The 11,926-nt window shown below is 29.8% G+C and overlaps 1 protein-coding gene across 1 annotated transcript; it reads right to left on the reverse strand.

Moving 5' to 3' along the window:
* Positions 1-5,622: 5,622 nt before the first annotated feature.
* On the reverse strand, positions 5,623-9,567 carry LOC114182361 (protein CLAVATA3 INSENSITIVE RECEPTOR KINASE 5-like). The gene is made up of 11 exons (XM_028069229.2): positions 9,168-9,567; positions 8,913-9,045; positions 8,726-8,797; positions 8,476-8,619; positions 8,313-8,384; positions 8,159-8,218; positions 7,948-8,045; positions 7,661-7,810; positions 7,175-7,516; positions 6,531-6,910; positions 5,623-6,223 (listed from the first exon to the last, which is right to left on the reverse strand). Exons 1-11 carry the CDS (start codon positions 9,274-9,276, stop codon positions 5,900-5,902), a joined length of 1,884 nt encoding a protein of 627 aa, XP_027925030.1. The 5' UTR covers positions 9,277-9,567; the 3' UTR covers positions 5,623-5,899.
* Between the last annotated feature and the right edge of the window lie 2,359 nt (positions 9,568-11,926).

Raw genomic sequence — 11,926 nt, forward strand, 5'->3', positions numbered from 1 at the left:
CTCTCTTCCTTTTGTTTTTAATTGATGAGCTAAAATGTTTTCTTCACATATAGGATATGTTTTATAACCTTTGACACCTTACCCTCACAAATTATCATAAGTTGGAAATTCATTAATGGTACAAAATAACATTGCATGCATCATGAAATTTGAAGAAGCAAACACATCAAATATTTCAATCCTATCAACCTACAACAACTTCAAGTCTTCAACTAGTGCATTGAGATAAACATCTATGTCATTTCCATACTTCCTTGGACAAGATATCATCATAGAACACATCATGTACTTTCGCTTCATGCACAATCTAGGAGATAAGTTGTAATAAATAATATAACGGACCAATGATTGTGGTTGATACTTAAATTACCAAATGGATTCATCCATTGCTAGCTAAAGAAACCGAAGATTTCTACATTCTTGACCTAATTGGGGGAATTCATATCAATATTATTCCATTGCATATAATCAGATGGATAAAGAAGCAATTTGTTACACCTTCTCTCATGTGCATGGCATCTAAGGTGTTGAGTTTGCAAACAAACACTTAAGTATAGGCACAATTGGAAGGTACCCAAACTACTTTCAAAGCGATACCATCATTTTTCTATCTTACCATTATTTTCATTGTTATTTTTCTGCTTGTATCGTGATAACCCACACTTCGGACAATTTTTAACACCTTCAAATTCTTTCTTATATATTATGCAATCATTAGGACATGCATGTATTAGTCAAAGAACTTTCTTGGCATCATAATTACTAGTGGGTAATGTATTTCCATTTGGAAGCATTTCATTCAATAACACAATAATTTTGTGAAACTCTTATCGGTCCATCCATCGATCGCCTTCAAATCCATGAGCCTTAACACTGCTGAAAACCATGTGAACTTATTTGAACCGACATGCAACGGAGTCTCCGCATTAGTAGACATCATCTCATACACATATGCTAAGGCAAAAGTTTTTGCACCAACATTGTGAATCTTGTCCTCTAATTTATCTTCTTCCAACAAATCTTCCATGGTGGAATCGACAACAGGTTCAGTTCAAGAGACAGTTGGGAAGTTTATTAATTCGATGTGTCATGTCCATGTTGTATAACTTCGATGTAAACCATCACAAATAAGGTGTCCCCTAATTTCGATTGCTTTCAACTTTCTTCCATTCAAAAAGTTGACACAAGGACATATAAACTTCACTTCATTATTAATGCGTGATGAATTAATCGAATCTCGATCCATGCGTATATATACTGAAATTGTTCACACAATTTCAGTAATATGTAAAAGACTGAGGACCTCACTTATGTATTCAAGGTGAAACCCTATCCCATTCAAGAAGATTCACTTTTTTTAGTTTATTCCTACAAATCAATTTTAAACAACATATCTTAAATTTCATGAAATTTTGCCAACATTTCACATTGGTCTTCAGGTTACAGAAAATGAAAGTGATTACTAACACAATCAAATATGTATTTGAAGATCAATACAAAATATAGTTTGCAAATAGTCATGAATTTTAAGTCATGCATATTAAAATATATATATATATATATATATATATATATATATATATATATATATATATATATATGCACTATAAACTATGAAAAAGAGATTAATCTTCTTAAACTGTCCAATCGAACAATTCAAGATTCAATACATAATTAGTATTGTCTCCTCTTATATTAATTTTATAAAAATACAATTTCTTCATAAAACTTGAAGGCAGTAAATAATTTTTTTATTAAATCTCAAACGGGAAACTAAGACTAATTCAATAACAATCTTAGATAAACAAAAATTAAGCATGTATAATTAGGAATTGTATAAAAAAATAATAATGCAGCATATATCAAACATACAAAAAAAAACACATTAAACATAATAAAGCATACTTTAATATAAACATACAAAAAAAATTTAAAACATTTATAAAAAATTAAACTTTTTATGAACTTGGGAGTGCAAAACAAGTTGGAACCGTAGGGCTTTCAAATGTCTGGAGTACCGAGTGATGAATTGCACCTACACAGTGAAGAACCTAAACAAAAATAATTGCATTAGACACCAAGAATTAACAAAACAATAAAAAAAAACACATGATCATGAATGGAACCTCTTGTACTTTCAAAATGGGAAGAAAAGGGAGGGAGAAAAGTGGCGGTGGCGTAGCAGCATCAAGGAGAGTGGAGGAAGATAAGGGATGGGAGGGGAGTGGCGGCGTGATAGGATATGATACATGATAGATACATGATATATGAATATTGAAAAACGTACAATAATTCTTAAAAAAATATAATAATTATATGATTGTTATTGTATGAATCCTAATTAGAAACCAATTATTTTGGTAGTCAAAACCTAATAGCTAATGTTAGTGACCAATTTAGAAACTAATTCATAATTTAAACTATTCTAAATATCAATTTAAAGACCAATTATAATTTTTTTGAAACTATTTTAGTTGTCAATTTGGTCACTATATAATGACTAATTATTTTTTGTCACTAAATTTTGTCATTATTTCAAATATTTTCTTGTAGTGTACTACAACTTTATAAATTAGATACTTCATTGATAAGTATTGATAAAATATCCTAAAGTGTTAGACACTGATACATGACCCAAATTGAAGTATCGGTGTATCATATCTTGTCAATAAAAGACAATGGGTAATATAGTAATTTTGGTAATATCTTATTTTCTTATTATGTAATAGATTAGTCAATATACAATTATTTGTTTTTTTTTTGTTTTTTTCCTTTTATAATTAGTCAGTATCCAATTATTTTTCCAATAAAAAAGTTTACCGGCAATGGTGGATCTTCACCAAAATTTTTGGGGGAGCCAAAATAATATACTCAAAATTTATATATTTAATATTATTATGACTAATTCAATAAAAATGAATACATAATCTAGTACATTTATAATTATCAAAGAAATTACACATATCTAAAGGAATGTCTATCGTTTTTTCATATTTATAAACTCATGATAATTGAATTATAATTAAATTTTTCAATTAACTTTTTTTATGTAAATAACCATATTATCTACAAAATATTCATATTCCATTTTATTAACATGCATTTGATTCAAAAAATATTCACAAGATTTCATTTCATTGTCATGCGATAAATAATCATATTATCATGTTCTCATCTTCACCAGTAGTTTCTCTATCAATTTTAAAAAATAAATTTATTCTTTTGTTTTTCAATACTATACCTATTTAAAAAGTAAGTTTAAGAATAAAAAATAATTTATCATAATCTAATCAAAAGTTGAGAGACATAATTACTAAAAAAACTATGATAATCAACTTACAATTAAAAATCGACTATGAAAAATCACATAGTACATTGTTTCTTCTTCTATATTAATAAAAAATGAATATACAAAAAGGTCATGAGATAAAAAATAATGCTAAATATTAAACAAATAGTTCACTATGAAGTGAGATAAGAGAAAATTACCTTATTTATTTATTTAATAATGAAAGAGAAAATATGAAAAAATAGGATAGAAATACAGAGTTTATATCTAACTTTTCTTTAATAACAAAAGAAAATAAATAAGCATGAAAGAAGAATATAACATATGAAAAACTCAAAAGACAATGGGAGAGAAAATAAAAAATATCTTAATAATTTTTGTTTCTTTATATATTTAATTTTATATTTAATTATTTATTATTGTACTTTATAAAATAAATAAAAAATATTTAATTTAATTTTTATTAATTGTGAATATAATATTATTTAATTTTAAAAAATATAAATAATTTAAAAAAAAATTAAAAATTTATATAATTAAAAATAAATAAATATAAAACAATGAAAAAATGTATGGCCTATTAGCTTAGTTGATTAGATTGTCGTGCTAATAACGCGAAGGTCATAGGTTCAAGACTTGTATAGGCCATTTGTTTTTTTGTATCCAATTATTTTTCCAATAAAAACGTTTATTGTTAGAACGTTATACATGTACTATACATGTGGATTATTAACGTTAACTGCAGCAACTGACCAACTGCCCAACAATTCATTTTCAAAACCCACCTAGCTCACATATTTATCCCAAAATATCTAATTACTACACATGTACAAAATGAGGACCATTTTAAACATTTGGTAAAAATGAGGACCATCCGCAACAAACACTACGAAAATGAGGACGAAAAATGTATTTAAGCCTTTTATAATTATTCAATATACAATCTATGATGCACGAATACAATACAAAAGTAAAAAAATATAAATTATTGTTATCATAGAAGTACCATTACAAGAAAACTCTTAAATAATGACAAATTTTAGTAACCAAAAATATGTTAGAGACCAATTTCCTATTTAGATACCAATTATTTTGGTAGTCAAAATCTTGGTAGCTAATGTTAGTGACCAATTTAGAAATCAATTCATAATAGAAACTATTTTAATTATCAATTTAGAGACCAATTATATTTTTTGGAATTATTTTAGTTGTCAATAATTTTTAGTTTTTAAATTGGTACCTAAATTGGACACTATTTAGTGACTAATTATTTTTTGTCACTAAAATTGATCATTATTCAAAGGTTTTCTTGTAGTGTACTACAACTTTATAAATTAGATACTTCATTGATAAGTATTGTAAAATATCCTAAAGTATCGGGATACAGATACGTGTCAAATACGAATACGTGACTTAAAGTATCGGTGCATCATAGGCCATAATATTTATTTTTTTTTTCAATTTGGTCCTAATTTTTTTTTTTAAATTTAATATTTTTGTTTTTCTCCAAATTGAGACAAAATTTAATTTGTATATAAATGTTATATGGATATTCTTATTAAAATGCATATTTTTAATAAATATTTTTAATTTAGAGTTAGAGTTGGTTAAAATTAAAACGAAAAATTTTAAAGTAGACAATAACACCGTTTATTTAAAATTTTAAGAGACCATCTTAAACTAATTCTATCTCGAAATTAAAAATATTTAATAAAAATATGAATTTAATAAAAATATTAATATAACATTTATATACAAATTAAATATTGTCTCAATTTGGAAAGGAATAAAAATGTTAAATTAAGAAAAAAAAAGATTAGGACCAAATTGAAAAGAAAATTGAATATTAGAAACAAATTGAATATAAAAAATTGACCCGAAGTATAATATTGGATTGACACTTGATTTTTTTTAAATAAAAAAATTTTAATTTAAAAAAAATAAAAAAATCACAAAATGACACGTGGCATGATATGAACTTGACACGTGGACACATGGTAGTTACTGTTCATATTCCGTCAACTATTTTAACAGTATTAGTCAAAATGATCAAATTGAATAAAATTGACAAATATTATGACCGTTGGAAAAGAAATATAACTAAATTGAAAAAACTGGAGGAATACTATGACTAAATCATTATTTAAACTTTTTTTAATGATTTACGCGACTCCAACTGTTCGCATAGGCAATTAAATCTAAACCAATAAACAAATTAAAGTTACAAAATTGGAATCGAAACGAAGAATTAACAAAAATGGTAAAATGATGAATATCTCTAATAAATCTATATTAATCATGAAACATTAGAAAATAGAAGGCAAGCAAGATAATTTTTAGTAACCTCTTCACCGAAAACCTGGCATTTAATTTCTCTTAACTTTACAAAACTTGGCACTACAAATTCATCTTCAACAAATAAGTATATATACATTTGAAAAAGCAAAACAAAAAGAAAAGCCCTTTTCAGCTTTGAAGGCTTCTTCTATCATACAAGATATTGATCAAAATGTTCTTCAATTTCATATACTTTCTTTAGGAAGCTAGAAACCCAAACGAGAAAGAAAAATCAAAGTGAAGGTAAAAGAGCTAAAAATGACTACGAAAAATTCATCTGGGCCCTGAGAGTTCCATTGCTTGAACCAACAAAGAAGAGTCATCAGTGAGGTCAGAATACCTATCTGATGAAGAGAGTTCATGTGGTTTGTTGCATTTGGTGTTGTCAGCACTTTGAGAAGCTTCCCATTTCTCTGCAAGACCATCACCTTCAAGCATGCGTACAACTTCAGACATTCGAGGCCTGTGCCCAGGAAGATATTGTGTGCACAAGAGTGCCACTTGAACAATTTCCTCAAGCTCAATCCTGTCATAGTTGTTCATCAGATCCTTGTCCACAAGCAACTCAAGCTTCTTCTCTTGATGGATTTTCCTTACCTGAGAGTCAATGTGTCAATACTGTATATAAGGACTAGTGTTTGTTTGTTTAATTATTGTTTCAAAGCTATCAAATAGGAATCAACACCATGAACAATATATAAAAAAGAAGACTCATAAACTTATTGACTTAAGGTTTTTTATCAGAGATAGACTAATTCGTGCCAAATCTACTCTTAGTAAGTTGCAGCCATGTTCATCTAAACAGACAACTACCTCACCTCTTTAGCACACTCATAATAACTCTTTGTGCCAACAAAAGTGGGAAAAAGGAAATTAAATGAACAAGAAAGGGAAAGAGACTTACCCAATCAAGCATGGCTCCTTTTTGGTTGGCTGCTTTTCCAAATTCTAGTGCCCTCTGGCCTGTGATCAATTCAAGAAGCAGAATGCCAAATCCAAATACATCAGTCTTCTCAGAAGATTGCCCTGTGGAAAGATACTCTGGTGCTATATGCCCCACTGTGCCTCTCACTGCAGTTGTGACATGTGAATCTTGATGATCTAAAAGCTTAGCCAACCCAAAGTCACCTACCACTGCCTCACAATAGTCATCAAGCAATATATTTGCAGCCTTCACATCTCTGTGGATTATCTTTGGATCACACTGCTCATGAAGGTATAGCAGTCCCCTTGCTGCTCCTATAGCAATTTGTTTCCTTGTGCCCCAATCCAACACTGGCTTACCTGCAAATATCCATGCCTCTTACATCAGGGACGAGTCCATATTTTTTACTGGATTTTTTTTGTGTTGTTCTCTCTATTGACCATTAACAATACACTAATGTGGATACTTTAGAAATCTTTTTAATATATCTTAAAACGTCTAAATCAGTGTTCATCTGTATATTTTGAAGGCCCGATATAGGAACAATACAGGAAAACCTAACAAAGAATCCAAATTCGTCAGGGACGGTAAAAGAAAGTGATTTTGTCTACAATTGAACTCACCCTTGAGCCTAGAAGCAACACTGCCATTGGACATGTAAGGATAAACCAAAAGCCTTTCTGTTGGTGTCATGCAAAATCCATAGAGTTTGAGGAGGTTTCGGTGCACCGCCAAGCTTATCATTTCAACTTCAGTCTGAAATTGTATATCTCCTCCAGTTGCACTGCCATCTTTAAGCCTCTTCACTGCCACAAGAGTGCCATCTGGGAGAATTCCCTTGTAGACATGTCCAAAACCACCCTTGCCGAGGATGTTTTTGTTGCTGAAGTTGTTAGTAGCAATCTGGAGTTCTCTTAGTTGGAACCTCTTCAAGTTTCCAAGGTAGACTTCTTCATGATGCTGGTCTATAGTGATTCAGAATTAAGACGAACTATTATAATTGGACCAAATATATTCAAAATTTGAGATATGCACAAGTACAACCTTTGTAGTACAATGAAGATGCATAATTGTAAGCTTCAACTAAAGGTTTTTGATGGGAAGTATACCTTTAACATCAAAGAATGACTTTTGTTTATGCTTGTGCCTCCTCCATAGAATAAGTCCAAGTCCAAAAACTATCATGCAGAGAAATCCAAGACTCAGACCAAAGGCAATGACCATTTTGTGAGCCTTTGTTCTACCAGATGGTAAAGCATCTATGGAAGCAAAGAGATTTGCTACCAACATTAGTACAATTACTTCAAAAATTTATCAAAATACAAATGACAGAAAGTGTTGCTTGTCAAAATCATTCAATTTAAGAAATTCATTAGCAATTGTGAAGGGATCTTACTCTCAGAACTGTTCAAGTTCATTGACATGGGCATAAGTGTCATCCCATGGCAATTTTTTTCTTTTTCTGTGGTGCAGACTAAGGGGTTTCCTACAACACTGAAACAACCCAAGTGAACAAGAAGAATTGTGAAGTAAGTACAAAATTTTAATGCCTTTTGAAGACACAGAAATACATTGATTGATGTCATCAAAGAGAGAGAAAGTTTTACCTGAAGGATTTGGCCAAAATTCTAGGTATAGGGCCACTCAGATTATTGTAGGACAAGTCACTGAATAGATAATCACAAACAAGAACTCATCTTTGGAAATACAAAGAACAAAATTAATGCAGAGAGAGAAAAAGAAAATGGTGTTGAAGATTACAGAAAAGCAAGCTGCGCCATGTTAGCTAGTGAGACTGGGCATTCTCCATCAAAACTGTTATTATTAAGCCTCCTGAAACCATTTTAATAACCATTTATCTCAAGAAACCTGGTAGGAAAGAATGATATATTCTAAGGTTCAATCATAGCTCATAAATGCTTACAAGTACTGGAGGCTTCTGAGGTGACCCAGAGAGGGAGGAATCTCTCCATTGAAGAAGTTGTCAGAGAGATCAAGAGTTTGAAGCTTGGAAAGTTTTCCTATCTCTGAAGGGATTGAACCAGTTATGTTGTTATTTTGCAGCACCCTGAAAAGTAGTGAAAAAGCACCTATCTCAGTACTAACGAAACTGATAAAACTAAGAAACAACCTTCTTGAGAGTTATAGAATTCACAGTGCTTTCTGATTCTTACACAGTCTGAAGATATGTCAGGTTTCCTATGCTTGGAGATAGAATACCAGATAAATTTTGACTGGGAATGCCCCTACACAAAGGAGAACCAGGTTCATCAAACTGTTGAAACATTTTCCAATACAAGCTTTAAACTTGTTTTGAAACTATTTGAAAATGTAGAAGAAGAAGATTGAAGAAAGACTCACAGGCTAACAACAAGATTCTCAGGGGAACACGTGACCATATTCCAGCTGCATGGATCAACTGCATCCCCATCCCAATTATCTAGAATACCATGTGGATCCACAAGAAAAGCTTTTATCCCCATTAAAGCTTGAACTACATGAAGAGAGACACAAAGACTCAGTTCTAAATCCTCCTCAATGAACTGATTTCAGACATAGAATGTTAAACTTTTGCACAAATCTAACGAACTAGAAAGGACAAAAGTTGAACTTTACCTTCAAAGTTTACTCCCTTTGGAGAAAGCAGAGCATTGGAAGAGCTCCAAAACCAGAAGAAAACCAGAAAACAAAGAGCAGCTTCTTCTCCTCCTCTTGCCTTTCCCATTCAATTGAAATATCCCAAGAACCAAACACAAGTACTGGAAAAACACCTGATGGGTAGTAGTAGTAGCAGTAGTACTGAAGGATGAAGATAATGAGGCTATAACAACAACAGTTTTCTCAAATGAGTGAGTGAGTGTTGTTTCTTCACAGTGATTTTCAAAGCAAGTGCAGAATCCCATTCACCAAAAATCTTGTGTCAGACCCAAGAAAATAAAACAGGCTTTTGATAATATAAAGGGAAGTAGCATAGCATGCCTGTCATAGAGCCAGGTTCTGTAAACAAGATAATGTGTTGTTATGCCCTTAAAAATGAACCAATTGAAGGTAAAATTCAAATGACACATGGCAGGGAGAGAATATGGCAAGGACAGAATTGGCAATTCACTTGAGTCTTCTTAATCATGCACTTGCCAAGGAAACAAAAAGAGCTTTAACAATTATATTTATTCACACCAGAGTGAGAAAAGCCAAAGAATCACACTGGACAATGAGAGAGACAACTATATTTTACTAGTGTGAGTGAACATCATACAGATTCACATCAAACCATGCCATTTTTTTCCTCTTGTTTTGGTGTAAAAGGGGTCAAAAAAATCAAAATCATTGCTTATTTTATTCATCTGTTACAGTATGCATTTGCCTAGATATGGGCACCTGCAAGCTACAAGCTTTGTGGTGTGCTGAATTGCTCAGAAAACTTAACCTATAAGTTGATTAGCGTATGTATTTGATGGTAATATATGAAGAATCCAACATTCTCTGGGTTTGGCCATTCAGTAAAGTTCCAAAACCCCAAAATTTATAAATCAAAAGTATTGAGAATGTGAGAATCTCGAGGAAGTGCGGTTTATGGGGGACTCGAAATTGATGATGGATTTGGCCACCCACTCTACCATGACCCCATGATTCATGAATATATCTTTGTTGGCTTTCTGCTAAGTTACTTTTGTTATATCTGTGTATTTGGATTCACACAACATCATCAACAATTACATTGAAGTATAATGACATGGTTTCTGGTAATAATAAAGTGTAGTTTAATATTTACTACAGAAGATCAAATTTTAGAACAATAAGATAAGCTTAACAAATTTCTGATTACCTCAAATTGATCTTTTCCTTCAGAAAAAGAGCCATTCTCTTAGATTTGTTCAAAAGTGGTAAATTTTTCAACAGTAAAAGCTGTCACTCTTCTCTCTCCTTTGAAAGAACCACACAAATTTTTCCATTAATCATGTTTCTTTCTTTTTGATATCAAGTCAAGTCCACTTCATCCTCATCCAAGAAGCATGCTCAATTATAGTGGGACAAAGTTCTTTTGCCTTTACTATTCTTGCATCAAGAAAAACAAATCTCCAAACCATAATTACCTACATCCTTTCAATGTTAAATTTTTTACATCCTGTGGAAATACTTTTAGAAAATAAGTTTTCTGAATATATATATATATATATATATATATATATATATATTACATTTTGATTTATTTATATTTTATGTAAGATTTTTCATTCATATTTGAATCCAAAACAAAAATCATTATCATATAAAACCAATATCTTTAGATTCAATTGCTGTTTAAATTATATTAATAACTCTAACAAATTTAAACATTCAAGGTTCATTTGTTTAGGTATGACTTACCCTATCCTAATATATTTTTTTCTACTAAGATGCAAAAACGTTCATTCTGTCTATGTTTTAGTTTTAAAATTAAAATAAATGTTTTTGTTTTTGGTTACTTTCAAAATTTAAGCTAATATTATTAGTTGTTTTTTTTAATCAATTGCCTTTTACTTAATTTTAACTAATTTGAGTTCAATTTATTTATTGAAAATTTGAAACAAAAAAATTTCAAATAAAACTTTGTATTTATTATATATATATATATATATATATATATATATATGAGAGGCGTGGAAAATAGTTTTACTAATAAATGATTTATTAGATTTTTTTTTTCATGGAAAGACATCAAGATCTGGTATCAATGAATCTTAATAAGTTGGTATACGAGATTAGAAATAATTAGTTTTAATATTACTGTTAAATTTTTCAATAAAAAGTATTAAAAAAATTCAATATTTAATGAATATTGAAATAATATACTCAAACTAAAATTTTAAAAAAATAAATTTATAAATTATTTATTTTACTCATTTTTTTAGTGTGAATTTTCAGCCCCTCTAAATTTTTATCACTTTTAAAAATAACTACCTTTTTTCATCTACTGGTTCCATTATTGTATGTTGAATTTTACGAAAGGATTTGCCAAACTTTAATCCAAGCCTAATTTTGTTATGTTTCAAACAAGTTTCAAATTTCAAACCCATTAATAAATAATAAAAAATATACTATAAATCAAATAAAATTATTAAAATAAGTTTACTGGTTTTAGATAAGAACCTATATTGTTTACTTTTACCAAATTTGTAACTCCAAGTACATATTTATCATTTATGAAATGGAAATTGTACAAATTTATATAATTACATGTCATGTCTATTTTTTTTTCTACAATAATTTATCATAAATATTTAATAATCAATTTCAACGATACTCTCACATCTAAATGATTGATGTACAATTCTCACAAACGACAAGAGAACGAAAAAGGAGTATTGGGGTCGCTGCAATTTCTTTTCATCTAT

The sequence above is a fragment of the Vigna unguiculata genome, chromosome 4 (genome assembly GCF_037176805.1).
Source record: "Vigna unguiculata cultivar grain cowpea cultivar isolate G323 ecotype 2 chromosome 4, ASM3717680v1, whole genome shotgun sequence".
NCBI lineage: Eukaryota > Viridiplantae > Streptophyta > Magnoliopsida > Fabales > Fabaceae > Vigna > Vigna unguiculata.

Coding starts and splice junctions, on each gene's coding strand:
- LOC114182361 (XM_028069229.2), bottom strand. CDS start 9,276: ATGGGAAAGGCAAGAGGAGGAGAAGAAGCTGCTCTTTGTTTTCTGGTT. Junction 9,046..9,167: donor AAAGGGAGTAAACTTTGAAG/GTAAAGTTCAAC, acceptor CTCTTCATGTAG/TTCAAGCTTTAATGGGGATA. Junction 7,811..7,947: donor GAACTTGAACAGTTCTGAGA/GTAAGATCCCTT, acceptor TTGCTTCCATAG/ATGCTTTACCATCTGGTAGA.